The following is a 27,975-nucleotide window of genomic DNA, read 5'->3' as shown; positions in this document are numbered from 1 at the left end:
GCTGCTGCCTGAAATCATTGTCCTCTTCTGTTAGCTCCAAGGAAACACATGCAGACAAGTCGTCATAGCTTTGTGTTAGAAAGGGTTTTACAGGCAAGGACATTGCTGCTTCTAAGATTTCCCCCAAATCAACCATTTATCGGATGGTTAACAACTTCAAAGAGAATCACTTGCTGTGAAGAAGGCTTCGGTGAGCCCAAAAAAGTCCAACAAGGGCCGGGACAGTCTGCTAAAGATGATCCAGCTACCAGATCGGTTCAGCACTAGTGCAGAGCTTGCCCAGGAATGGCAGCGGGCAGGTGTTAGTTCATTTGTGTACACAGCGAGGCAAAGGTTTTTGATTTTGGAGGTTGGCCTGGTGTTAAGAAGAGCAGCAAAGAAGTCCAGAGCCTGGAGGGGGACAAGGGAGCCTGGAGGAGGGAGGACAGAGGAGCCTGGAGGAGGGAGGACAGAGGAGCCTGGAGGAGGGAGGACAGAGGAGCCTGGAGGAGGGAGGACAGAGGAGCCTGGAGGAGGGAGGACAGAGGAGCCTGGAGGAGGGAGGACAGAGGAGCCTGTAGGAGGGAGGACAGAGGAGCCTGTAGGAGGGAGGACAGAGGAGCCTGTAGGAGGGAGGACGGAGGAGCCTGTAGGAGGGAGGACGGAGGAGCCTGTAGGAGGGAGGACGGAGGAGCCTGTAGGAGGGAGGACGGAGGAGCCTGTAGGAGGGAGGACGGAGGAGCCTGTAGGAGGGAGGACAGAGGAGCCTGTAGGAGGGAGGACAGAGGAGCCTGTAGGAGGGAGGACAGAGGAGCCTGTAGGAGGGAGGACAGAGGAGCCTGTAGGAGGGAGGACAGAGGAGCCTGTAGGAGGGAGGACAGAGGAGCCTGTAGGAGGGAGGACGGAGGAGCTTGGAGGAGGACGAGGGAGGACAGAGGAGCCTGGAGGAGGAGGAGGAAGGACAGAGGAGCCTGGAGGAGGGAGGACAGAGGAGCCTGGAGGAGGAAGGACAGAGGAGCCTGTAGGAGGGAGGACAGAGGAGCCTGTAGGAGGGAGGACAGAGGAGCCTGTAGGAGGGAGGACAGAGGAGCCTGTAGGAGGGAGGACAGAGGAGCCTGTAGGAGGGAGGACAGAGGAGCCTGTAGGAGGGAGGACAGAGGAGCCTGTAGGAGGGAGGACAGAGGAGCCTGTAGGAGGGAGGACAGAGGAGCCTGTAGGAGGGAGGACAGAGGAGCCTGTAGGAGGGAGGACAGAGGAGCCTGGAGGAGGGAGGACAGAGGAGCCTGGAGGAGGAGGAGGGAGGACAGAAGAGCCTGGAGGAGGAGGAGGGAGGACAGAGGAGCCTGGAGGAGGAGGAGGGAGGACAGAGGAGCCTGGAGGAGGGGGAGGGAGGACAGAGGAGCCTGGAGGAGGAGGAGGGAGGACAGAGGAGCCTGGAGGAGGAGGAGGGAGGACAGAGGAGCCTGGAGGAGGAGGAGGGAGGACAGAGGAGCCTGGAGGAGGAGGAGGGAGGACAGAGGAGCCTGGAGGAGGGGGAGGGAGGACAGAGGAGCCTGGGGGAGGGAGGACAGAGGAGCCTGGGGGAGGGAGGACAGAGGAGCCTGTAGGAGGGAGGACAGAGGAGCCTGTAGGAGGGAGGACAGAGGAGCCTGTAGGAGGGAGGACGGAGGAGCTTGGAGGAGGACGAGGGAGGACAGAGGAGCCTGGAGGAGGAGGAGGAAGGACAGAGGAGCCTGGAGGAGGGAGGACAGAGGAGCCTGGAGGAGGAAGGACAGAGGAGCCTGTAGGAGGGAGGACAGAGGAGCCTGTAGGAGGGAGGACAGAGGAGCCTGTAGGAGGGAGGACAGAGGAGCCTGTAGGAGGGAGGACAGAGGAGCCTGTAGGAGGGAGGACAGAGGAGCCTGTAGGAGGGAGGACAGAGGAGCCTGTAGGAGGGAGGACAGAGGAGCCTGTAGGAGGGAGGACAGAGGAGCCTGTAGGAGGGAGGACAGAGGAGCCTGTAGGAGGGAGGACAGAGGAGCCTGGAGGAGGAGGAGGGAGGATAGAGGAGCCTGGAGGAGGGAGGATAGAGGAGCCTGGAGGAGGAGGAGGGAGGACAGAGGAGCCTGGAGGAGGAGGGAGGACAGAGGAGCCTGGAGGAGGAGGAGGAGGGAGGACAAAGGAGCCTGGAGAAGGAGGAGGTAGGACAGAAGAGCCTGGAGGAGGGAGGACAGAGGAGCCTGGAGGAGGGAGGACAAAGGAGCCTGGAGGAGGGAGGACAAAGGAGCCTGGAGAAGGAGGAGGAGGAGGGAGGACAGAAGAGCCTGGAGGAGGAGGAGGGAGGACAGAGGAGCCTGGAGGAGGAGGAGGGAGGACAGAGGAGCCTGGAGGAGGGGGAGGGAGGACAGAGGAGCCTGGAGGAGGAGGAGGGAGGACAGAGGAGCCTGGAGGAGGAGGAGGGAGGACAGAGGAGCCTGGAGGAGGGGGAGGGAGGACAGAGGAGCCTGGGGGAGGGAGGACAGAGGAGCCTGGGGGAGGGAGGACAGAGGAGCCTGGGGGAGGGAGGACAGAGGAGCCTGGGGGAGGGAGGACAGAGGAGCCTGGGGGAGGGAGGACAGAGGAGCCTGTAGGAGGGAGGACAGAGGAGCCTGGAGGAGGGGGAGGGAGGACAGAGGAGCCTGGAGGAGGGGGAGGGAGGACAGACGAGCCTGGAGGAGGGAGGGCAGAGGAACCTGGAGGAGGGAGGACCGAGGAGTCTTAAGGAAGATTTGGGTATCTGGCAGCAGCTTATTCCTTCTTTATTAAAACCACATACACGAGATGAAGCTTAGAGCATAATGTCTGATCAGTTGCTTTTTCAGAAATAATGTAATCTGCATTGATAACCATGCTCCGGTTTTGTGTAAGGCGTGCACCGTGCCACTAGAGCAGGGTAAGGGGAGCACCATGCCACTAGAGCAGGGTAAGGGGTGCACCGTGCCACTAGAGCAGGGTAAGGGGTGCACCGTGCCACTAGAGCAGGGTAAGGGGTGCACCGTGCCACTAGAGCAGGGTAAGGGGTGCACCGTGCCACTAGAGCAGGGTAAGGGGTGCACCATGCCACTAGAGCAGGGTAAGGGATGCACCGTGCCACTAGAGCAGGGTAAGGGGTGCACCGTGCCACTAGAGCAGGGTAAGGGGTGCACCGTGCCACTAGAGCAGGGTAAGGGATGCACCGTGCCACTAGAGCAGGGTAAGGGGTGCACCATGCCACTAGAGCAGGGTAAGGGGTGCACCGTGCCACTAGAGCAGGGTAAGGGGTGCACCGTGCCACTAGAGCAGGGTAAGGGGTGCACCGTGCCACTAGAGCAGGATAAGGGGTGCACCGTGCCACTAGAGCAGGGTAAGGGGTGCACCGTGCCACTAGAGCAGGGTAAGGGGCGCACCGTGCCACTAGAGCAGGGTAAGGGGCGCACCGTGCCACTAGAGCAGGGTAAGGGGTGCACCGTGCCACTAGAGCAGGGTAAGGGGTGCACCGTGCCACTAGAGCAGGGTAAGGGGTGCACCGTGCCACTAGAGCAGGGTAAGGGATGCACCGTGCCACTAGAGCAGGGTAAGGGGTGCACCATGCCACTAGAGCAGGGTAAGGGATGCACCGTGCCACTAGAGCAGGGTAAGGGGTGCACCATGCCACTAGAGCAGGGTAAGGGGAGCACCGTGCCACTAGAGCAGGGTAAGGGGAGCACCGTGCCACTAGAGCAGGGTAAGGGGTGCACCGTGCCACTAGAGCAGGGTAAGGGGTGCACCGTTCCACTAGAGCAGGGTAAGGGGAGCACCGTGCCACTAGAGCAGGGTAAGGGGAGCACCGTGCCACTAGAGCAAGGTAAGGGGTGCACCGTGCCACTAGAGCAGGGTAAGGGGTGCACCGTGCCACTAGAGCAGGGTAAGGGGTGCACCGTGCCACTAGAGCAGGGTAAGGGGTTCACCGTGCCACTAGAGCAGGGTAAGGGGTGCACCGTGCCACTAGAGCAGGGTAAGGGGTGCACCGTGCCACTAGAGCAGGGTAAGGGGTGCACCGTGCCACTAGAGCAGGGTAAGGGGCGCACCGTGCCACTAGAGCAGGGTAAGGGGCGCACCGTGCCACTAGAGCAGGGTAAGGGGCGCACCGTGCCACTAGAGCAGGATAAGGGGCGCACCGTGCCACTAGAGCAGGGTAAGGGGCGCACCGTGCCACTAGAGCAGGGTAAGGGGCGCACCGTGCCACTAGAGCAGGGTAAGGGGGGCACCGTGCCACTAGAGCAGGGTAAGGGGGGCACCATGCCACTAGAGCAGGGTAAGGGGGGCACCATGCCACTAGAGCAGGGTAAGGGGTGCACCGTGCCACTAGAGCAGGGTAAGGGGTGCACCGTGCCACTAGAGCAGGATTTTATGAAATATCCAAAGTTTATCAACATATAACCTGTATTTTGCCCCAAACGTGCTGATCGTAATTAGAGAACAGCAATGACTGCAGCACAGAGAAAGATGATCAGGAAATGTTCTGCAGGTAACAACAGTCACAATCAGTAGGACGTGCACCGGCCGTCGCTGGGAATGACTCCAGCACATCTGCAGCCACAGGACATCACTAGTCTCTCACATTGCTCTGGGGGGATTTTGGTCCACTCTTCCTCCAGTCTCTTCCACAGGACATCACTAGTCTCTCACACTGCTCTGGGGGGATTTTGGCCCACTCTTCTTCCAGCCTCTTCCACAGGACATCACTAGTTTCTCACACTGCTCTGGGGGGATTTTGGTCCACTCTTCCTCCAGTCTCTTCCACAGGACATCACTAGTCCCTCACACTGCTCTGGGGGGATTTTGGCCCACTCTTCTTCCAGTCTCTTCCACAGGACATCACTAGTCTCTCACACTGCTCTGGGGGGATTTTGGCCCACTCTTCTTCCAGTCTCTTCCACAGGACATCACTAGTCTCTCACACTGCTCTGGAGAGATTTTAGCCCACTCTTCTTCCAGTCTCTTCCACAGGACATCACTAGTCTCTCACACTGCTGTGGGGGGATTTTGGTCCACTCTTCCTCCAGTCTCTTCCACAGGACATCACTAGTCCCTCACACTGCTCTGGGGGGATTTTGGCCCACTCTTCTTCCAGTCTCTTCCACAGGACATCACTGGTCTCTCACACTGCTCTGGGGGGATTTTGGCCCACTCTTCCTCCAGTCTCTTCCACAGGACATCACTAGTCCCTCACACTGCTCTGGGGGGATTTTGGCCCACTCTTCTTCCAGTCTCTTCCACAGGACATCACTAGTCTCTCACACTGCTCTGGGGGGATTTTGGTCCACTCTTCTTGCAGTCTCTTCCACAGGACATCACTAGTCTCTCACACTGCTCTGGGGGGATTTTGGCCCACTCTTCTTCCAGTCTCTTCCACAGGACACCACTAGTCTCTCACACTGCTCTGGGGGGATTTTGGCCCACTCTTCTTCCAGTCTCTTCCACAGGACATCACTAGTCTCTCACACTGCTCTGGGTGGATTTTGGCCCACTCTTCTTCCAGTCTCTTCCACAGGACACCACTAGTCTCTCACACTGCTCTGGGTGGATTTTGGTCCACTCTTCCTCCAGTCTCTTCCACAGGACATCACTAGCCTCTCACACTGCTCTGGGGGGATTTTGGCCCACTCTTCTTCCAGTCTCTTCCACAGGACATCACTAGTCTCTCACACTGCTCTGGGGGGATTTTGGCCCACTCTTCTTCCAGTCTCTTCCACAGGACATCACTAGTCTCTCACACTGCTCTGGGGGGATTTTGGCCCACTCTTCTTCCAGTCTCTTCCACAGGACATCACTAGTCTCTCACACTGCTCTGGGGGGATTTTGGCCCACTCTTCTTCCAGTCTCTTCCACAGGACATCACTAGTCTCTCACACTGCTCTGGGGGGATTTTGGCCCACTCTTCTTCCAGTCTCTTCCACAGGACATCACTGGTCTCTCACACTGCTCTGGGGGGATTTTGGCCCACTCTTCTTCCAGTCTCTTCCACAGGACATCACTGGTCTCTCACACTGCTCTGGGGGGATTTTGGCCCACTCTTCTTCCAGTCTCTTCCACAGGACATCACTGGTCTCTCACACTGCTCTGGGGGGATTTTGGCCCACTCTTCTTCCAGTCTCTTCCACAGGACATCACTGGTCTCTCACACTGCTCTGGGGGGATTTTGGCCCACTCTTCTTCCAGTCTCTTCCACAGGACATCACTAGCCTCTCACACTGCTCTGGGGGGATTTTGGCCCACTCTTCTTCCAGTCTCTTCCACAGGACATCACTAGTCTCTCACACTGCTCTGGGTGGATTTTGGCCCACTCTTCTTCCAGTCTCTTCCACAGGACACCACTAGTCTCTCACACTGCTCTGGGTGGATTTTGGTCCACTCTTCCTCCAGTCTCTTCCACAGGACATCACTAGCCTCTCACACTGCTCTGGGGGGATTTTGGCCCACTCTTCTTCCAGTCTCTTCCACAGGACATCACTAGTCTCTCACACTGCTCTGGGGGGATTTTGGCCCACTCTTCTTCCAGTCTCTTCCACAGGACACCACTAGTCTCTCACACTGCTCTGGGGGGATTTTGGTCCACTCTTCCTCCAGTCTCTTCCACAGGACATCACTAGCCTCTCACACTGCTCTGGGGGGATTTTGGCCCACTCTTCTTCCAGTCTCTTCCACAGGACATCACTAGTCTCTCACACTGCTCTGGGGGGATTTTGGCCCACTCTTCTTCCAGTCTCTTCCACAGGACATCACTAGTCTCTCACACTGCTCTGGGGGGATTTTGGCCCACTCTTCTTCCAGTCTCTTCCACAGGACATCACTAGTCCCTCACACTGCTCTGGGGGGATTTTGGTCCACTCTTCTTCCAGTCTCTTCCACAGGACATCACTAGTCTCTCACACTGCTCTGGGGGGATTTTGGCCCACTCTTCTTCCAGTCTCTTCCACAGGACATCACTAGTCTCTCACACTGCTCTGGGGGGATTTTGGCCCACTCTTCTTCCAGTCTCTTCCACAGGACATCACTAGTCTCTCACACTGCTCTGGGGGGATTTTGGCCCACTCTTCTTCCAGTCTCTTCCACAGGACATCACTAGTCTCTCACACTGCTCTGGGGGGATTTTGGCCCACTCTTCTTCCAGTCTCTTCCACAGGACATCACTGGTCTCTCACACTGCTCTGGGGGGATTTTGGCCCACTCTTCTTCCAGTCTCTTCCACAGGACATCACTAGTCTCTCACACTGCTCTGGGGGGATTTTGGCCCACTCTTCTTCCAGTCTCTTCCACAGGACATCACTGGTCTCTCACACTGCTCTGGGGGGATTTTGGCCCACTCTTCTTCCAGTCTCTTCCACAGGATATCACTAGCCTCTCACACTGCTCTGGGGGGATTTTGGCCCACTCTTCTTCCAGCCTCTTCCACAGGACATCACTAGTCTCTCACACTGCTCTGGGGGGATTTTGGCCCACTCTTCTTCCAGTCTCTTCCACAGGACATCACTAGTCTCTCACACTGCTCTGGGGGGATTTTGGCCCACTCTTCTTCCAGTCTCTTCCACAGGACATCACTAGTCTCTCACACTGCTCTGGGGGGATTTTGGCCCACTCTTTTTCCAGTCTCTTCCACAGGACAGCACTGGTCTCTCACACTGCTCTGGGGGGGATTTTGGTCCACTCTTCTTCCAGTCTCTTCCACAGGACATCACTAGTCTCTCACACTGCTCTGGGGGGATTTTGGTCCACTCTTCTTCCAGTCTCTTCCACAGGACATCACTAGTCTCTCACACTGCTCTGGGGGGATTTTGGTCCACTCTTCTTCCAGTCTCTTCCACAGGACATCACTAGTCTCTCACACTGCTCTGGGGGGATTTTGGCCCACTCTTCTTCCAGTCTCTTCCACAGGACATCACTAGTCCCTCACACTGCTCTGGAGGGATTTTGGCCCACTCTTCTTCCAGTCTCTTCCACAGGACATCACTGGTCTCTCACACTGCTCTGGGGGGGATTTTGGTCCACTCTTCTTCCAGTCTCTTCCACAGGACATCACTAGTCTCTCACACTGCTCTGGGGGGATTTTGGCCCACTCTTCTGCCAGTCTCTTCCACAGGACATCACTAGTCTCTCACACTGCTCTGGGGGGATTTTGGCCCACTCTTCTTCCAGTCTCTTCCACAGGACATCACTAGTCTCTCACACTGCTCTGGGGGGATTTTGGTCCACTCTTCTTCCAGTCTCTTCCACAGGACATCACTAGCCTTTCACACTGCTCTGGGGGGATTTTGGTCCACTCTTCTTCCAGTCTCTTCCACAGGACATCACTAGTCTCTCACACTGCTCTGGGGGGATTTTGGCCCACTCTTCTTCCAGTCTCTTCCACAGGACATCACTAGTCCCTCACACTGCTAAGGAGGGATTTTGGCCCACTCTTCTTCCAGTCTCTTCCACAGGACATCACTGGTCTCTCACACTGCTCTGGGGGGGATTTTGGCCCACTCTTCTTCCAGTCTCTTCCACAGGACATCACTAGTCCCTCACACTGCTAAGGAGGGATTTTGGCCCACTCTTCTTCCAGTCTCTTCCACAGGACATCACTGGTCTCTCACACTGCTCTGGGGGGATTTTGGCCCACTCTTCTTCCAGTCTCTTCCACAGGACATCACTAGTCCCTCACACTGCTCTGGGGGGATTTTGGGCCACTCTTCTCCCAGTCTCTTCCACAGGACATCACTAGTCCCTCACACTGCTCTGGGGGGATTTTGGTCCACTCTTCTTCCAGTCTCCTCCACAGGACATCACTCGTCTCTCTCACTGCTCTGGGGGGATTTTGGTCCACTCTTCTTCCAGTCTCCTCCACAGGACATCACTAGTCCCTCACACTGCTCTGGGGGGATTTTGGTCCACTCTTCCTCCAGTCTCTTTCACAGGACATCACTAGTCTCTCACACTGCTCTGGGGGGATTTTGGTCCACTCTTCCTCCAGTCTCTTCCACAGGACATCACTAGTCCCTCACACTGCTCTGGGGGGATTTTGGTCCACTCTTCTTCCAGTCTCTTCCACAGGACATCACTAGTCTCTCACACTGCTCTGGGGGGATTTTGGTCCACTCTTCTTCCAGTCTCTTCCACAGGACATCACTAGTCTCTCACACTGCTCTGGGGGGATTTTGGTCCACTCTTCTTCCAGTCTCTTCCACAGGACATCACTAGCCTCTCACACTGCTCTGGGGGGATTTTGGTCCACTCTTCTTCCAGTCTCCTCCACAGGACATCACTAGTCTCTCACACTGCTCTGGGGGGATTTTGGCCCACTCTTCTTCCAGTCTCTTCCACAGGACATTATTAGTCTCTCACACTGCTCTGGGGAGATTTTGGTCCACTCTTCTTCCAGTCTCTTCCACAGGACATCACTAGTCTCTCACACTGCTCTGGGGAGATTTTGGTCCACTCTTCTTCCAGTCTCTTCCACAGGACATCACTAGTCTCTCACACTGCTCTGGGGGGATTTTGGCCCACTCTTCTTCCAGTCTCTTCCACAGGACATCACTAGTCTCTCTCACTGCTCTGGGGGGATTTTGGTCCACTCTTCTTCCAGTCTCCTCCACAGGACAGCACTAGTCTCTCACACTGCTCTGGGGGGATTTTGGTCCACTCTTCTTCTAGTCTCTTCCTCAGGACATCACTAGTCCCTCACACTGCTCTGGGGGGATTTTGGGCCACTCTTCTCCCAGTCTCTTCCACAGGACATCACTAGTCCTTCACACTGCTCTGGGGGGATTTTGGTCCACTCTTCTTCCAGTCTCCTCCACAGGACATCACTAGTCTCTCACACTGCTCTGGTGGGATTTTGGTCCACTTTTCTTCCAGTCTCTTCCACAGGACATCACTAGTCTCTCACACTGCTCTGGGGGGATTTTGGTCCACTCTTCTTCCAGTCTCTTCCACAGGACATCACTGGTCTCTCACACTGTTCTGGGGGGATTTTGGCCCACTCTTCTTCCAGTCTCTTCCTCAGGACATCACTAGTCTCTCACACTGCTCTGGTGGGATTTTGGCCCACTCTTCTTCCAGTCTCTTCCACAGGACATCACTAGTCTCTCACACTGTTCTGGGGGGATTTTGGCCCACTCTTCTTCCAGTCTCTTCCACAGGACAGCAATAGTCTCTCACACTGCTCTGGGGGGATTTTGGCCCACTCTTCTTCCAGTCTCTTCCACAGGACATCACTAGTCTCTCACACTGCTCTGGTGGGATTTTGGCCCACTCTTCTTCCAGTCTCTTCCACAGGACATCACTAGTCTCTCACACTGTTCTGGGGGGATTTTGGCCCACTCTTCTTCCAGTCTCTTCCACAGGACAGCAATAGTCTCTCACACTGCTCTGGGGGGATTTTGGCCCACTCTTCTTCCAGTCTCTCCCACAGTTCTTTGACTGTTGAGGAATTCTTGGCCATAACTTTGTCACCAAGGATTTTCTAGAGGTTTTCCATTGGGTTTAGATGCGGATTCTGGGCTGTGGCGATTTCATTGTTTCCAGGAGCTGCTTTCCCCGTTTTGCTGTGTGACAGGGGGCATTGTTCTGCATGAAAACTGCTGCTGATTGAGTGATGCACACAAGTAAGGAGCCGCGTGTTGTGAAGGAGGTTCTGATCCACACTTGTACCGCTCTGCCATGTATCTGTATAAGAGGTCCAACTCCTGCTGCAGAAAACATTCTCCAAACCATGACCCTTCCTCCACCACCTCTCACTGACTTCTTCAGTCCAAATGCTCTTACACATCGTGACACTGTATGACGAGACAGATCCTTACCCTGTTCAGTGCTGAAGTGGCAGAAATTCCAGCTGCAGTGCGGAAACTATTACCCATGGAGAGTCTCCGCATTATCCCGTCCTCTGTATGGAGAGTCTCCGCATTATCCTGTCCCCTCTATGGAGAGTCTCCGCATTATCCCGTCCTCTCTATGGAGAGTCTCCGCATTATCCCCTCCTCTCTATGGAGAGTCTCTGCATTATCCTGTCCTCTCTATGGAGAGTCTCCGCATTATCCCATCCTCTCTATGGAGAGTCTCCGCATTATCCTGTCCTCTCTATGGAGAGTCTCCGCATTATCCCGTCCTGTCTTATATTTGTCTTTCGATGGGCGACCAGCCTTCTTGGGGGACTTGAAAACGTTTGTGATGTTGTAAAGATGCAATATTCTCGAAATCACAAACTTGAAACTAACAACTCTTGCTAAGGCTGATAAGAGTCACCCCTTTTGCCTTCATCTGGACAACCTGCTGCCGGAGGGTTTCAGTCACTTTGGAAGAGCAAAGTCGGTGCAGACTGGAAAATTATTCTGCCAGTTACATCGGGATTGTCAGATAATGAAGGACATTAGGACCAGGCGCAGATTAATACAAATAACCTGCAGGGATCTGAATGTGTCCTCGAATTGTGATCCGTGTCCTCGAATTGTGATCCGTGTCCTCGAATTGTGATCCGTGTCCTCGAATTGTGATCCGTGTCCTCGAATTGTGATCCGGGTCTTTTACATTTATCTCATTTACATTTTTATTATTTAATTATTAAACTTTACAATAAATTCAATTTATGAAATAAGCGGAAAATCCTGCGAGTTTCCTCATGTGAGGAGATAATCACAGAGGACGACACAAGGAGCGCAGGATTTAGGGAATTGTGTATTGTTCTCTAATTTTCATCTCCAGTGCACATGCTTAACTGAGCCCGGTCTGCAGTGAAGAGGAGCGTTGTGAGGAGTAGCTGACAGCTAAAGACAATTTAGTTGACCTCTATGTAAGGTGGTCAGACACAAGATATCCGTCTCTCCAGACTCCCCCCAGACACATGAACACTCGCTGTATGGAGACAGGAAAATGCCACAGCCATGCCCCTGCGTCCTCCAGAAAGCTCAGTCCTCCACTAGAGACCTCAGTCCCTCTTCATATTCCTTAGTCCTATTTCAGACTCTCCGTCCCCCCTCTGACAGGCTCCTCCATCCTCCTGTTACGGGCTCCTCCATCTCCCCTCTGACGGGATCCTCCATCCTCCTGTTACAGGCTCCTCCATCTCCCCTCTGACGGGCTCCTCCATCTCCCCTCTGACGGGCTCCTCCATCCTCCTGTTACGGGCTCCTCCATCCTCCTGTTACGGGCTCCTCCATCCTCCTGTTACGGGCTCCTCCATCCTCCTGTTACGGGCTCCTCCATCCTCCTGTTACGGGCTCCTCCATCCTCCTGTTACGGGCTCCTCCATCCTCCTGTTACGGGCTCCTCCATCCTCCTGTTACGGGCTCCTCCATCCTCCTGTTACGGGCTCCTCCATCCTCCTGTTATGGGCTCCTCCATCCTCCTGTTACGGGCTCCTCCATCCTCCTGTTACGGGCTCCTCCATCCTCCTGTTACGGGCTCCTCCATCCTCCTGTTACGGGCTCCTCCATCCTCCTGTTACGGGCTCCTCCATCCTCCTGTTACGGGCTCCTCCATACTCCTGTTACGGGCTCCTCCATCCTCCTGTTACGGGCTCCTCCATCCTCCTGTTACGGGCTCCTCCATCCTCCTGTTACGGGCTCCTCCATCCTCCTGTTACGGGCTCCTCCATCCTCCTGTTACGGGCTCCTCCATCCTCCTGGTACGGGCTCCTCCATCCTCCTGTTACAGGCTCCTCCGTCCCCCCTTTGACAGGCTCCTCCATTTTCCTGTTACGGGCTCCTCCATCCTCCTGTTAAGGGCTCCTCCATCCTCCTGTTACGGGCTCCTCCATCCTCCTGTTACGGGCTCCTCCATCCTCCTGTTACGGGCTCCTCCGTCCCCCCTCTGACGGGCTCCTCCATCCTCCTGTTACAGGCTCCTCCGTCCCCCCTCTGACGGGCTCCTCCATCCTCCTGTTACAGGCTCCTCCATCCCCCCTTTGACAGGCTCCTCCATCCTCCTGTTACAGGCTCCTCCATCCTCCTGTTACGGGCTCCTCCGTCCCCCCTTTGACCATCTCCTCCATCCTCCTGTTATAGGCTTCTCCGTCCCCCTCTGACGGGCTCCTCTATCCTCCTGTTACAGGCTCCTCCATCCTTTTCTTATGGGCTCCTTCGTCTCCCCTCTGACAGGCTCCTCCGTCTCCCCTCTTGACGGACTCCTCCACCCCCTTGTTACAGGCTCCTCCATCCTCCTGTTACAGGCTCCTCCGTCCCCCCTCTGACAGGCTCCTCCATCCTCCTGTTACAGGCTCCTCCACCCCCTTGTTACGGGCCCCTCCGTCCCCCTCTGACGGGCTCCTCCATCCTCCTGTTACAGGCTCCTCCGTCCCCCCTCTGACAGGCTCCTCCATCCTCCTGTTACAGGCTCCTCCATCCTCCTGTTACAGGCTCCTCCACCCCCTTGTTACGGGCCCCTCCGTCCCCCTCTGACGGGCTCCTCCTTGTGTATGGGGGATCTATGAACCAACCCCATGAGATGCAGATAATATCTAAATGTAAACTGACCACAATACAATGTCTCTGCTTTTCTATTTTAGATTCACGTATGGACATGCTGGATCAGTACACAAGGACTATGTCTACATCTCTGGAGGACACGATTACCAGATCGGCCCCTACAGGAAAAACCTGCTGTGCTACGACCCCCGAGCTGACGCCTGGGAGGAGAGGAGACCCATGACCATTGCCCGCGGCTGGCATAGTATGTGCACACTGGATGACAGTATATATGCAATTGGGGGCAGCGACGACAACCTGGAGTCTATGGAGCGGTTTGATATCCTGGCGGTGGAGTGCTACAGCCCCCAGTGCGATCAGTGGACGCAGGTCGCTCCACTACTGCAGCCGAACAGCGAGTCCGGGGCAGCCGTCCTAGACAATAAGATTTATATCCTGGGCGGCTACAGCTGGGAGAGCACGGATTTCTCAAGGACTGTACAAATATACGATAAAGAAAGGAAGAAGTGGGTGAAAGGGACGGACATGCCGAAGACAGTCGCTGGGGTGTCCGCCTGTGTGTGCGTGCTGAAAGACCAGAGCTACGACAAAGCTAAAAAAACAAAAACAAAGAGGCCGGCAGACAGGGGCCGATGATGGTGCGTCCTACTGCGCAGCCCAAACGTGACACTGAATAAGCCCCTAGCTGGGGCCTGACGCCGGCCTCCCCATCATTGCTGCTTCCAAGGCACAGCTAATGTAGCACAGGACTCGCTGGGTCTACCTAGGGTGCGTCCGGTCCCGGTACAGAGGACTCGCTGGGTCTACCTAGGGTGCGTCCGGTCCCGGTACAGAGGACTCGCTGGGTCTACCTAGGGGCGTCCGGCCCCGGTACAGAGGACTCGCTGGGTCTACCTAGGGTGCGTCCGGTGCCGGTACAGAGGACTCGCTGGGTCTACCTAGGGGCGTCCGGCCCCGGTACAGAGGACTCGCTGGGTCTACCTAGGGTGCGTCCGGTGCCGGTACAGAGGACTCGCTGGGTCTACCTAGGGGCGTCCGGTCCCGGTACAGAGGACTCGCTGGGTCTACCTAGGGTGCGTCTGGTCCTGGTACAGAGGACTCGCTGGGTCTACCTAGGGTGCGTCCAGTGCCGGTACAGAGGACTCGCTGGGTCTACCTAGGGTGCGTCCGGTGCCGGTACAGAGGACTCGCTGGGTCTACCTAGGGTGCGTCCGGTGCCGGTACAGAGGACTCGCTGGGTCTACCTACGGTGCGTCCGGTCCCGGTACAGAGGACTCGCTGGGTCTACCTAGGGTGTGTTAGGTGCCAGAATAGAGGACTCGCTGGGTCTACCTAGGGTGCGTCCAGTGCCAGAATAGAGGACTTGCTGGGTCTACCTAGGGTGCGTCCGGTCCCGGTACAGAGGACTCGCTGGGTCTACCTAGGGGCGTCCGGTCCCAGTACAGAGGACTCGCTGGGTCTACCTAGGGTGCGTCCGGTCCCTGTACAGAGGACTCGCTGGGTGTACATAGGGTGTGTTTGGTGCCAGTACAGAGGACTCGCTGGGTCTACCTAGGGTGCGTCCGGTCCCGGTACAGATGACTCCCTGGGTCTACCTAGGGTGCGTCGGGTGCCGGTATAGAGGACTCGCTGGGTCTACCTAGGGTGCGTCCGGTGCCGGTACAGAGGACTCCGCTGGGTCTACCTAGGATGCATCAGATGCCGGTACAGAGGACTCTCTGGGTCTACCTAGGGGGCGTCGGGTGCCGGTATGGAGGACTCGCTGGGTCTACCTAGGGTGCATCCGGTGCCGGTACAGAGGACTCCGCTGGGTCTACCTAGGGTGCATCAGATGCCGGTACAGAGGACTCTCTGGGTCTACCTAGGGGGCGTCCGGTGCCGGTATAGAGGACTCGCTGGGTCTAGCTAGGGTGCGTCCGGCCCCGGTACAGAGGACTTGCTGGGTCTACCTAGGGTGTGTCCGGTGCCAGCATAGAGGACTCGCTGGGTCTACCTAGGGTGCATCTGGTGCTGGTACAGAGGACTCTGCTGGGTCTACCTAGGGTGCATCAGATGCCGGTACAGAGGACTCTCTGGGTCTACCTAGGGTGCGTCCGGTGCCGGTATAGAGTACTCGCTGGGTCTACCTAGGGGGCGTCCGGTGCCGGTATAGAGGACTCGCTGGGTCTACCTAGGATGCATCAGATACTGGTACAGAGGACTCTGGGTCTACCTAGGGGGCGTCCGGTGCCGGTATAGAGGACTCGCTGGGTCTACCTAGGGGGCGTCCGGTGCCGGTATAGAGGACTCGCTGGGTCTACCTAGGATGCATCAGATGCTGGTACAGAGGACTCTGGGTCTACCTAGGGGGCGTCTGGTGCCGGTACAGAGGACTCGCTCTGCAGAGAATAACCCCCAAGGCTGAAATCAGACGTAAGAGTTAAGGGTGAAACACAAGAGTGAATCCAATAGAAGGAAAGAAGTGAAGACGGAAGACATATAAATGTCTTCTCTTCTGGTTCTCAGTACTGGTAACTAGTGATGAGCGGGCACTACCATGCTCGGGTGCTCAGTACTGGTAACTAGTGATGAGCGGGCACTACCATGCTCGGGTGCTCAGTACTGGTAACTAGTGATGAGTGGGCACTACCATGCTCAGGTGCTCTGTACTGGTAACTTGTGATGAGCGGGCACTACCATGCTCAGGTGCTCAGTACTGGTAACTAGTGATGAGCGGGCACTACCATGCTCAGGTGCTCTGTACTGGTAACTAGTGATGAGCGGACACTACCATGCTCGGGTGCTCAGTACTGGTAACTAGTGATGAGCGGGCACTACCATGCTCGGGTGCTCAGTACTGGTAACTAGTGATGAGCGGGCACTACCATGCTCGGGTGCTCAGTACTGGTAACTAGTGATGAGTGGGCACTACCATGCTCAGGTGCTCTGTACTGGTAACTAGTGATGAGCGGACACTACCATGCTCGGGTGCTCAGTACTGGTAACTAGTGATGAGCGGGCACTACCATGCTCGGGTGCTCAGTACTGGTAACTAGTGATGAGCGGGCACTACCATGCTCGGGTGCTCAGTACTGGTAACTAGTGATGAGTGGGCACTACCATGCTCTGGTGCTCTGTACTGGTAACTAGTGATGAGCGGGCACTACCATGCTCGGGTGCTCAGTACTGGTAACTAGTGATGAGCGGACACTACCATGCTCGGGTGCTCAGTACTGGTAACTAGTGATGAGCGGGCACTACCATGCTCGGGTGCTCAGTACTGGTAACTAGTGATTAGCGGGCACTACCATGCTTGGGTGCTCAGTACTGGTAACTAGTGATGAGCGGGCACTACCATGCTCAGTACTGGTAACTAGTGATGAGTGGGCACTACCATGCTCTGGTGCTCAGTACTGGTAACTAGTGATGAGCGGGCACTACCATGCTCAGGTGCTCAGTACTGGTAACTAGTGATGAGCGGGCACTACCATGCTCGGGTGCTCAGTACTGGTAACTAGTGATGAGCGGGCACTACCATGCTCGGGTGCTCAGTACTGGTAACTAGTGATGAGTGGGCACTACCATGCTCAGGTGCTCAGTAGTGGTAACTAGTGATGAGCGGGCACTACCATGCTCGGGTGCTCAGTACTGGTAACTAGTGATGAGCGGGCACTACCATGCTCGGGTGCTCAGTACTGGTAACTAGTGATGAGTGGGCACTACCATGCTCAGGTGCTCAGTACTCGTACTCGGGTCTCTGCTTACAATGCGGACTAGCGTAGGAACGCAGCTCCCCAGAAGAGAACCAGGAAGGGTGGGAAGCGGTGCGCTCCCGAAGAATAAAAGATAAGAAAACCTTCAGAGGGTTGCATCCTTCATGGCTGCAAAATGAGATAACTGAGAATCAGTCAGTGAGCTCGTTCTGACAGGAGACATTCTTACCTGTTTCTCAGTCACCACCTCTTCACTGATTTATGACCACAGCAAAAGAGAGCTTAACTATGATGTGATCATAAATCAGCTGAGAGGAACTTTGAAATACAGATAAGAATCTCAGAAGGAGCTCCCTGACAGAGTCTCAGTTAACTCATTCTGAAGCCTGCAGGTGACCAGGGACCAAGGAGGCTAAAAACGGGAATGGTTGAAAAGTTTTACTGGAATCTAACTGAAAAATGTACTTTTATAGATTCAGGAACAAAGTGAAAAAATAAATGGTCTCCCGAAGTGGTCGATTCCCTTTAATGGGGAACTTTTTTTTATAAAAAAAAACAAAACAAAACATGTGCCCTGGTTGTAATGGGCGAGAACGGCAGAATATTGCAGCCCTGGCCTCTGATTGTGGAGAGGATTCAGACCCTGTATCGCTGACTTCCCCTTGTTCCCGCCCCGGTGTACCCTGTATCGCTGACTTCCCCTTGTTCCCGCCCCGGTTTACCCTGTACTGGTGACTTCCCCTTGTTCCCGCCCCGGTTGACCCTGTATCGCTGACTTCCCCTTGTTCCCGCCCCGGTTTACCCTGTATCGGTGACTTCCCCTTGTTCCCGCCCCGGTTTACCCTGTATCGCTGACTTCCCCTTGTCCCCGCCCCGGTTTACCCTGTATCGGTGACTTCCCCTTGTTCCCGCCCCGGTTTACCCTGTATCGCTGACTTCCCGTTGTTCCCGCCCCGGTGTACCCTGTATCGCTGACTTCCCCTTGTCCCCGCCCCGGTTTACCCTGTATCGGTGACTTCCCCTTGTTCCCGCCCCGGTTTACCCTGTATCAGTGACTTCCCCTTGTTCCCGCCCCGGTGTACCCTGTATCGCTGACTTCCCCTTGTTCCCGCCCCGGTGTACCCTGTATCGCTGACTTCCCCTTGTTCCCGCCCCGGTGTACCCTGTATCGCTGACTTCCCCTTGTTCCCGCCCCGGTTTACCCTGTATCGGTGACTTCCCCTTGTTCCCGCCCCGGTTTACCCTGTATCGGTGACTTCCCCTTGTTCCCGCCCCGGTTTACCCTGTATCGGTGACTTCCCCTTGTTCCCGCCCCGGTTTACCCTGTATCGCTGACTTCCCCTTGTTCTCGCCCCGGTTTACCCTGTATCGCTGACTTCCCCTTGTTCTCGCCCCGGTTGACCCTGTATCGCTGACTTCCCCTTGTTCTCGCCCCGGTTGACCCTGTATCGCTGACTTCCCCTTGTTCCCGCCCCGGTTGACCCTGTATCGCTGACTTTCCCTTGTTCCCGCCCCGGTTTACCCTGTATCGCTGACTTTCCCTTATTCCCGCCCCGGTTTACCCTGTATCGCTGACTTTCCCTTGTTCCCGCCCCGGTTTACCCTGTATCGCTGACTTTCCCTTGTAACCGCCCCGGTTTACCCTGTATCGCTGACTTCCCCTTGTTCCCGCCCCGGTTTACCCTGTATCGCTGACTTCCCCTTGTTCCCGCCCCGGTTTACCCTGTATCGCTGACTTCCCCTTGTTCCCGCCCCGGTTTACCCTGTATCGCTGACTTTCCCTTGTTCCCGCCCCGGTTTACCCTGTATCGCTGACTTCCCCTTGTTCCCGCCCCGGTTTAACCTGTATCGCTGACTTCCCCTTGTTCCCGCCCCGGTTTACCCTGTATCGCTGACTTCCCCTTGTTCCCGCCCCGGTTTACCCTGTATCGGTGACTTCCCCTTGTTCCCGCCCCGGTGTACCCTGTATCGCTGACTTCCCCTTGTTCCCGCCCCGGTTTACCCTGCATCGCTGACTTCCCGTTGTTCTCGCCCCGGTTTACCCTGCATCGCTGACTTCCCGTTGTTCTCGCCCCGGTTTACCCTGTATTAGTGACTTCCCCTTGTTCCCGCCCCGGTTTACCCTGTATTAGTGACTTCCCCTTGTTCCCGCCCCGGTGTACCCTGTATCGCTGACTTCCCCTTGTTCCCGCCCCGGTTTACCCTGTATCGCTGACTTCCCCTTGTTCTCGCCCCGGTTTACCCTGTATCGCTGACTTCCCCTTGTTCCCGCCCCGGTTTACCCTGTATCGCTGACTTCCCCTTGTTCCCGCCCCGGTTTACCCTGTATCGCTGACTTCCCCTTGTTCCCGCCCCGGTTTACCCTGTATCGCTGACTTCCCCTTGTTCTCGCCCCGGTTGACCCTGTATCGCTGACTTTCCCTTGTTCCCGCCCCGGTTTACCCTGTATTGCTGACTTCCCCTTGTTCCCGCCCCGGTTTACCCTGTATTGCTGACTTCCCCTTGTTCCCGCCCCGGTTGACCCTGTATCGCTGACTTCCCCTTGTTCCCGCCCCGGTTGACCCTGTATCGCTGACTTCCCCTTGTTCCCGCCCCGGTTTACCCTGTATCGCTGACTTCCCCTTGTTCCCGCCCCGGTGCCCGTCTTCCCGGCTGTACTGTTTGGGGTCCTCACTTTACTGATTTTCCACACTGGCTTTCCTATTATGTGTTGTTCACTTTCAGATATTTTATGGGAAATTCATAAAAACACTAAAACCTCTAAATGTGCATTCATCTGTGTCTGTAAAAGTTACATGAGGTGGAATAGTTTGTAAAGCGGCGCCTCTTACATCTGCCTTTACAAGCTGAAGATCTGACGAAAAACGTCCTGGAGTGTAAATTCTAAAATAAAAAGCTACAACACAAAAAGAAGAACGGAGGACGGCGCCGGGCGGAGAGAGAGGAGGAAAGCAGAACACTTCAGGAAGCGCAGGAGAGAACGAGAGCGACAGGAAGACTCCTACCAATCCTGGAGAGTGCCGAACACAGCGGCTCCGAGAGGGCCAGGCAGCCGGAGAAGAAAGGGGAGTGCAGCTCTGCAGTATAATGCAGGATGTAACTCAAGATCAGGAATGTACTGTATGTACACAGTGACTGCACCAGCAGAATAGAGAGTGCAGCTCTGGAGTATAATACAGGAGGTAACTCAGGATCAGTAATGTAATGTATGTATACAGTGACTGCAGCAGCAGAATAGTGAGTGCAGCTCTGGAGTATAATACAGGCGGTAGCTCAGGATCAGTAATGTATGTACACAGTGACTGCACCAGCAGAATAGAGAGTGCAGCTCTGGAGTATAATACAGGAGGTAACTCAGGATCAGTAATGTAATGTATGTACACAGTGACTGCACCAGCAGAATAGTGAGTGCAGCTCTGGGGTATAATACAGGAGGTAACTCAGGATCAGTAATGTATGTACACAGTGACTGCACCAGCAGAATAGAGAGTGCAGCTCTGGAGTATAATACAGGAGGTAACTCAGGATCAGTAATGTAATGTATGTATACAGTGACTGCACCAGCAGAATAGAGAGTGCAGCTCTGGAGTATAATACAGGAGGTAACTCAGGATCAGTAATGTATGTACACAGTGACTGCACCAGCAGAATAGAGAGTGCAGCTCTGGAGTATAATACAGGAGGTAACTCAGGATCAGTAATGTATGTACACAGTGACTGCACCAGCAGAATAGAGAGTGCAGCTCTGGAGTATAATACAGGAGGTAACTCAGGATCAGTAATGTAATGTATGTACACAGTGACCGCACCAGCAGAATAGAGAGTGCAGCTCTGGAGTATAATACAGGAGGTAACTCAGGATCAGTAATGTAATGTATGTATACAGTGACTGCACCAGCAGAATAGTGAGTGCAGCTCTGGAGTATAATACAGGAGGTAACTCAGGATCAATAATGTATGTATACAGTGACTGCACCAGCAGAATAGTGAGTGCAGCTCTGAGGTATAATACAGGAGGTAACTCAGGATCAGTAATGTAATATATGTACACAGTGACTGCACCAGCAGAATAGTGAGTGCAGCTCTGCAGTATAATGCAGGATGTAACTCAGGATCAGGAATGTACTGTATGTACACAGTGACTGCACCAGCAGAATAGTGAGTGCAGCTCTGGGGTATAATACAGGATGTAACTCAGGATTAGTAATGTAATGTATGTACACAGTGACTGCACCAGCAGAATAGTGAGTGCAGCTCTGGAGTATAATACAGGAGGTAGCTCAGGATCAGTAATGTATGTACACAGTGACTGCACCAGCAGAATAGTGAGTGCAGCTCTGGAGTATAATACAGGAGGTAGCTCAGGATCAGTAATGTAATGTATGTACACAGTGACTGCACCAGCAGAATAGTGAGTGCAGCTCTGGAGTATAATACAGGAGGTAACTCAGGATCAGTAATGTAATGTATGTACACAGTGACTGCACGAGCAGAATAGTGAGTGCAGCTCTGGAGTATAATACAGGAGGTAACTCAGGATCAGTAATGTATATACACAGTGACTGCACCAGCAGAATAGTGAGTGCAGCTCTGGAGTATAATACAGGAGGTAGCTCAGGATCAGTAATGTATGTACACAGTGACTGCACCAGCAGAATAGTGAGTGCAGCTCTGGAGTATAATACAGGAGGTAGCTCAGGATCAGTAATGTATGTACACAGTGACTGCACCAGCAGAATAGTGAGTGCAGCTCTGGAGTATAATACAGGAGGTAGCTCAGGATCAGTACAGGTTCTCTCTGTACAGCGCTGTGTACACTGATCGCTTCTCCCTGCAGTCTTTCTGCACATACCAAATATTAAAAAAATGTTAAATTCTAGATACCGATTAAGGTCTGAATCCAGCGTTGGGAGACCCAGAAAACAAAGTTGGCCAATCCCGGCGATGTGTGACCTGAGAAGCAAAGGCTAATACTCTGCTGTCTCTTTCTTCTTAAGTGTTTTCCTTTTTACTCTGTCTTCTTTCCAAGTTTATTATCTCTTTCCCCCTCGGTTCCCCGCCTCTGTCCCCCTCGGTTCCCCGCCTCTGTCCCCCTCGGTTCCCCGCCTCTGTCCCCCTCGGTTCCCCGCCTCTGTCCCCCTCGGTTCCCCGCCTCTGTCCCCCTCGGTTCCCCGCCTCTGTCCCCCTCGGTTCCCCGCCTCTGTCCCCCTCGGTTCCCCGCCTCTTTCCCCTCGGTTCCCCGCCTCTTTCCCCCTCGGTTCTCCGCCTCTTTCCCCTCGGTTCTCCGCTTCTTTCCCCCTCGGTTCTCCGCTTCTTTCCCCCTCGTCTTTTTGTCTCTTTCCCCCTCGTCTTTTTGTCTCTTTTCCCCTCATTTCTCCGCCTTTCCCCCCCTCATTCCCCCTCGGTTCTCCGTCTTTCCCCCTCAGTTCTCTGCTCTTTTCCCCCTCGGTTCTCTGCTCTTTTCCCCCTCGGTTCTCTGCTCTTTTCCCCCTCGGTTCTCTGCTCTTTTCCCCCTCGGTTCTCTGCTCTTTTCCCCCTCGGTTCTCTGCTCTTTTCCCCCTCGGTTCTCCGTCTCTTTCCCCCTCAGTTCTCCGCTCTTTTCCCCCTCAGTTCTCCGTTCTTTTCACCCTCAGTTCTCCGCTCTTTTCCCCCTCAGTTCTCTGCCTCTTTCCCCCTCAGTTCTCCGTCTCTTTCCCCCTCGGTTCTCCGTCTCTTTCCCCCTCGGTTCTCCGCTCTTTTCCCCCTCGGTTCTCCGCTCTTTTCCCCCTCGGTTCTCCGCTCTTTTCCCCCTCGGTTCTCAGTCTCTTTCCCCCTCAGTTCTCCGCTCTTTTCCCCCTCGGTTCTCAGTCTCTTTCCCCCTCGGTTCTCTGCTCTTTTCCCCCTCGGTTCTCCGCTCTTTTCCCCCTCGGTTCTCCGCTCTTTTCCCCCTCGGTTCTCCGCTCTTTTCCCCCTCGGTTCTCCGCTCTTTTCCCCCTCAGTTCTCCGTCTCTTTCCCCCTCAGTTCTCCGTCTCTTTTCCCCCTCAGTTCTCCGCTCTTTTCCCCCTCAGTTCTCCGTCTCTTTCCCCCTCAGTTCTCCGTCTCTTTCCCCCTCAGTTCTCCGCTCTTTTCCCCCTCAGTTCTCCGCTCTTTTCCCCCTCAGTTCTCCGCTCTTTTCCCCCTCAGTTCTCCGCTCTTTTCCCCCTCAGTTCTCCGTCTCTTTCCCCCTCAGTTCTCCGCTCTTTTCCCCCTCGGTTCTCCGCTCTTTTCCCCCTCAGTTCTCCGCTCTTTTCCCCCTCAGTTCTCCGTCTCTTTCCCCCTCAGTTCTCCGCTCTTTTCCCCCTCAGTTCTCCGCTCTTTTCCCCCTCAGTTCTCCGTCTCTTTCACCCTCAGTTCTCCGTCTCTTTCCCCCTCAGTTCTCCGCTCTTTCTCCCTCAGTTCTCCGCCTCTTTCCCCCCTCAGTTCTCCGCCCTCTTTCCCCCTCAGTTCTCTGCCTCTTTCCCCCTCAGTTCTCTGCCTCTTTCCCCCTCAGTTCTCCGCTCTTTTCCCCCCTCAGTTCTCCGCTCTTTCCCCTCCTCTGTCTCTTTCCCCCTCAGTTCTCTGTCTCTTTCCCCCCCTCTGTCTCTTTCCCCCTCGGTTCTCCGCTCTTTTCCCCCTCAGTTCTCCGCTCTTTTCCCCCTCAGTTCTCTGCCTCTTTCCCCCCCTCGGTCTCTTTCCCCCTCAGTTCTCCGCTCTTTTCCCCCTCAGTTCTCCGTCTATTTCCCCATCAGTTCTCCGCTCTTTCCCCCCTCAGTTCTCCGCTCTTTTCCCCCTCAGTTCTCCGCTCTTTTCCCCTCAGTTCTCCGTCTCTTTCCCCCTCAGTTCTCCGCTCTTTTCCCCCTCAGTTCTCCGCTCTTTTCCCCCTCAGTTCTCCGTCTCTTTCACCCTCAGTTCTCCGTCTCTTTCCCCCTCAGTTCTCCGCTCTTTTCCCCCTCAGTTCTCCGCCTCTTTCCCCCCTCAGTTCTCTGCCTCTTTCCCCCTCAGTTCTCTGCCTCTTTCCCCCTCAGTTCTCTGCCTCTTTCCCCCTCAGTTCTCTGCCTCTTTCCCCCTCAGTTCTCCGCTCTTTTCCCCCTCAGTTCTCCGCTCTTTCCCCTCCTCTGTCTCTTTCCCCCTCAGTTCTCTGTCTCTTTCCCCCCCTCTGTCTCTTTCCCCCTCGGTTCTCCGCTCTTTTCCCCCTCAGTTCTCCGCTCTTTTCCCCCTCAGTTCTCTGCCTCTTTCCCCCCCTCGGTCTCTTTCCCCCTCAGTTCTCCGCTCTTTTCCCCCTCAGTTCTCCGTCTATTTCCCCATCAGTTCTCCGCTCTTTCCCCCCCTCTGTCTCTTTCCCCCTCAGTTCTCTGTCTCTTTCCCCCCCTCTGTCTCTTTCTCCCTCAGTTCTCCGCCTTTCCCCCCCTCGGTTCTCCGTCTCTTTCTCCCCCTTGGTTCTGCGCCCCTCCCCCCCCTTCGGTTCTGCGCCCCTCCCCCCCCTTCGGTTCTGCGCCCCTCCCCCCCTTCGGTTCTGCGCCCCTCCCCCCCCCTCGCTTCTCCGCCCCCCCCCTCGCTTCTCCGCCCCCCCCCCTCGCTTCTCCGCCCCCCCCTCGCTTCTCCGCCCCCCCCTCGGTTCTCCGCCCCCTCCCCCCCCTCGGTTCTCCGCCACCCCCCTCGGTTCTCCGCCCCCCCTCGGTTCTCCGCCCCTCCCCCCCTCGCTTCTCCGCCCCTCCCCCCCTTCTCCGCCCCTCCCCCCCCTCGCTTCTGCGCCCCTCCCCCCCCTCGCTTCTCCGCCCCCCCCTCCGGTTCTGCGCCCCCCCCTCGGTTCTCCGCCCCCCCCCCCTCGGTTCTCCGCCCCTCCCCCCCCTCGCTTCTGCCCCCCTCGCTTCTGCGCCCCTCCCCTCCGGTTCTGCGCCCCCCCCCTCGGTTCTCCGCCCCTCCCCCCCCTCGGTTCTCCGCCCCCCCCCTCCGGTTCTGCGCCCCCCCTCGGTTCTGCGCGCCCCCCCCTCGGTTCTGCGCCCCCCCCCTCGGTTCTCCGCCCCCCCCCTCGGTTCTCCGCCCCTCCCCCCCCTCGCTTCTGCGCCCCTCCCCCCCTCGCTTCTGCGCCCCTCCGGTTCTCCTCCCCCCCCCCCTCGGTTCTCCGCCCCCCCCCCTCGGTTCTCCGCCCCCACCCCTCCGGTTCTCCGCCCCCACCCCCCCCGGTTCTCCGCCCCCCCCCCCCGGTTCTCCGCCCCCCCCCTCGGTTCTCCGCCCCCCCCCCTCGGTTCTCCGCCCCTCCCCCCCCCTCGGTTCTCCGCCCCTCCCCCCCTCGCTTCTGCCCCCCTCGCTTCTGCGCCCCTCCCCTCCGGTTCTGCGCCCCCCCCTCGGTTCTCCGCCCCTCCCCCCCCTCGGTTCTCCGCCCCCCCCCCTCCGGTTCTGCGCCCCCCCTCGGTTCTGCGCGCCCCCCCCCTCGGTTCTGCGCCCCCCCCCTCGGTTCTCCGCCCCTCCCCCCCTCGCTTCTGCGCCCCTCCGGTTCTCCGCCCCCCCCCCCCCGGTTCTCCGCCCCCCCCCCTCGGTTCTCCGCCCCCCCCCCACTTGGTTCTCCGCCCCCCCCCTCGGTTCTCCGCCCCCCCCCCCCCCCCTCCTCGGTTTTCCGCCCCACCCCCCCCCCCTCCTCGGTTCTCCGCCCCCCCCCCCCCGGTTCTCCGCCCCCCCCCCCCCGGTTCTCCGCCCCCCCCCCTCGGTTCTCCGCCCCCCCCCCACTTGGTTCTCCGCCCCCCCCCCTCGGTTCTCCGCCCCCCCCCCCCCCCTCCTCGGTTCTCCGCCCCACCCCCCCCCCCCTCCTCGGTTCTCCGCCCCACCCCCCCCCCCCTCCTCGGTTCTCCGCCCCACCCCCCCCCCCTCCTCGGTTCTCCGCCCCACCCCCCCCCCCCTCCTCGGTTCTCCGCCCCACCCCCCCCCCTCCTCGGTTCTCCGCCCCACCCCCCCCCCCCTCCTCGGTTCTCCGCCCCACCCCCCCCCCCTCCTCGGTTCTCCGCCCCACCCCCCCCCCCCCCCTCGGTTCTCCGCCCCACCCCCCCCCCCCCCTCGGTTCTCCGCCCCACCCCCCCCCCCCCCTCCTCGGTTCTCCGCCCCACCCCCCCCCCCCCTCCTCGGTTCTCCGCCCCACCCCCCCCCCCCCCTCCTCGGTTCTCCGCCCCCCCCCCCCCCCCCCTCGGTTCTCCGCCCCACCCCCCCCCCCCTCGGTTCTCCGCCCCACCCCCCCCCCCCCCCTCGGTTCTCCGCCCCACCCCCCCCCCCCCCTCGGTTCTCCGCCCCACCCCCCCCCCCTCCTCGGTTCTCCGCCCCACCCCCCCCCCTCCTCGGTTCTCCGCCCCACCCCCCCCCCTCCTCGGTTCTCCGCCCCACCCCCCCCCCTCCTCGGTTCTCCGCCCCACCCCCCCCCCCTCCTCGGTTCTCCGCCCCACCCCCCCCCCTCCTCGGTTCTCCGCCCCACCCCCCCCCCTCCTCGGTTCTCCGCCCCTCCCCCCCCCTCGGTGCCGTCCACGGTTTGTCTCCCTCTCTCGGACGTTTGTCCTCACGCTCAGCAGTTTCGCTTGAGTCTCCGCCCACCCCTGGTCACATGCTAGGCTCCGCCCTGCCTGAGGTGGAGGGTGGGGAGGAGGAGGAGGGCGTGGTCGCGCCTGCGCACTGTGGCGGAGCTGGGTAGGCGCGCTGAGAGAAGATGGCGGCGACGGGGGAAGCGGCATGAGCGGCCTCACTCATTGAAAGTGTCCAGCATGGCCTCCCCGGGCGCTCAGGTACGAGACCGGCTGTCCGCGGCCACAAAGCGGCCTGGGAGCCCCGGGGCTTCTCACACGGCCCGGCCTGTGGATCCGGGGGCGGCGGCGCTAGGCCCGGCCTCATTTCTGCAGCCTCATTGGGGCCCGAGACTCCGGATCACACGTGGGCCTGGAATTGGAGGCCGGGCCTTCAGGAGCTGATCAGACCCCGCCATTGTCACCCAAACACCGGGGGGAGAGGGGGGACATTATCGGAGGGGACAGGAGGAGGGTGAGGGGGATATACCGAGGGGACAGAAGGGGGGGTGAGGGGACAGGAGGAGGGTGAGGGGGATATACCGAGGGGACAGAAGGGGGGGTGAGGGGGATATACCGAGGGGACAGAAGGGGGGGGGGTGAGGGGGATATACCGAGGGGACAGAAGGGGGGGTGAGGGGACAGGAGGAGGGTGAGGGGGATATACCGAGGGGACAGGAGGAGGGTGAGGGGGATATACCGAGGGGACAGAAGGGGGGGTGAGGGGGACCGGAGGAGGGTGAGGGGGATATACCGAGGGGACAGAAGGGGGGGTGAGGGGACAGGAGGAGGGTGAGGGGGATATACCGAGGGGACAGGAGGAGGGTGAGGGGGATATACCGAGGGGACAGAAGGGGGGGTGAGGGGGACCGGAGGAGGGTGAGGGGTGACATTACTGGGGGGACAGGAGGAGGGTGAGGGGGATATGCCGGGGGGACAGGAGGAGGGTGAGGGGGACCGGAGGAGGGTGAGGGGTGACATTACTGGGGGGACAGGAGGAGGGTGAGGGGGCTATACCGAGGGGACAGAAGGGGGGGTGACATTACTGGGGGGACAGGAGGAGGGTGAGGGGGATATACCGAGGGGACAAGGGGGGGTGAGGGGGACAGGAGGATCGTGAGGGGGATATACCGAGGGGACAGAAGGGGGGGTGAGGGGGACATTACCGGGGGGGGGGACCGGAGGAGGGTGAGGGGTGACATTACTGGGGGGGACAGCAGGAGGGTGAGGGGGGGACATTACCGGGGGACAAGAGGAGGGTGAGGGGGGACATTACCGGGGGGACAGGAGGAGGGTGAGGGGGATATACCGAGGGGACAGGAGGAGGGTGA

The 27,975-nt window shown here is 57.6% G+C and overlaps 1 protein-coding gene across 1 annotated transcript in view; it reads left to right on the top strand.

Moving 5' to 3' along the window:
* The window catches only part of KLHL36 (kelch like family member 36), a 31,838-nt gene extending 15,650 nt beyond the window's left edge, over nucleotides 1-16,188 (top strand). Inside the window, exon 4 of the mRNA XM_075326259.1 lies at nucleotides 13,496-16,188. Coding sequence (XP_075182374.1) covers nucleotides 13,496-14,051 — 556 coding nt within the window. The 3' untranslated portion in view covers nucleotides 14,052-16,188. The remainder of the gene's footprint in view (nucleotides 1-13,495) is intronic.
* The last annotated feature ends 11,787 nt before the right edge of the window (nucleotides 16,189-27,975 follow it).

The sequence above is a fragment of the Anomaloglossus baeobatrachus genome, chromosome 10, assembly GCF_048569485.1.
Source record: "Anomaloglossus baeobatrachus isolate aAnoBae1 chromosome 10, aAnoBae1.hap1, whole genome shotgun sequence".
Lineage (NCBI taxonomy): Eukaryota > Metazoa > Chordata > Amphibia > Anura > Aromobatidae > Anomaloglossus > Anomaloglossus baeobatrachus.
Note: the sequence above shows the minus strand (reverse complement) of the source record. Positions and strands in the feature narration are given on the sequence as shown.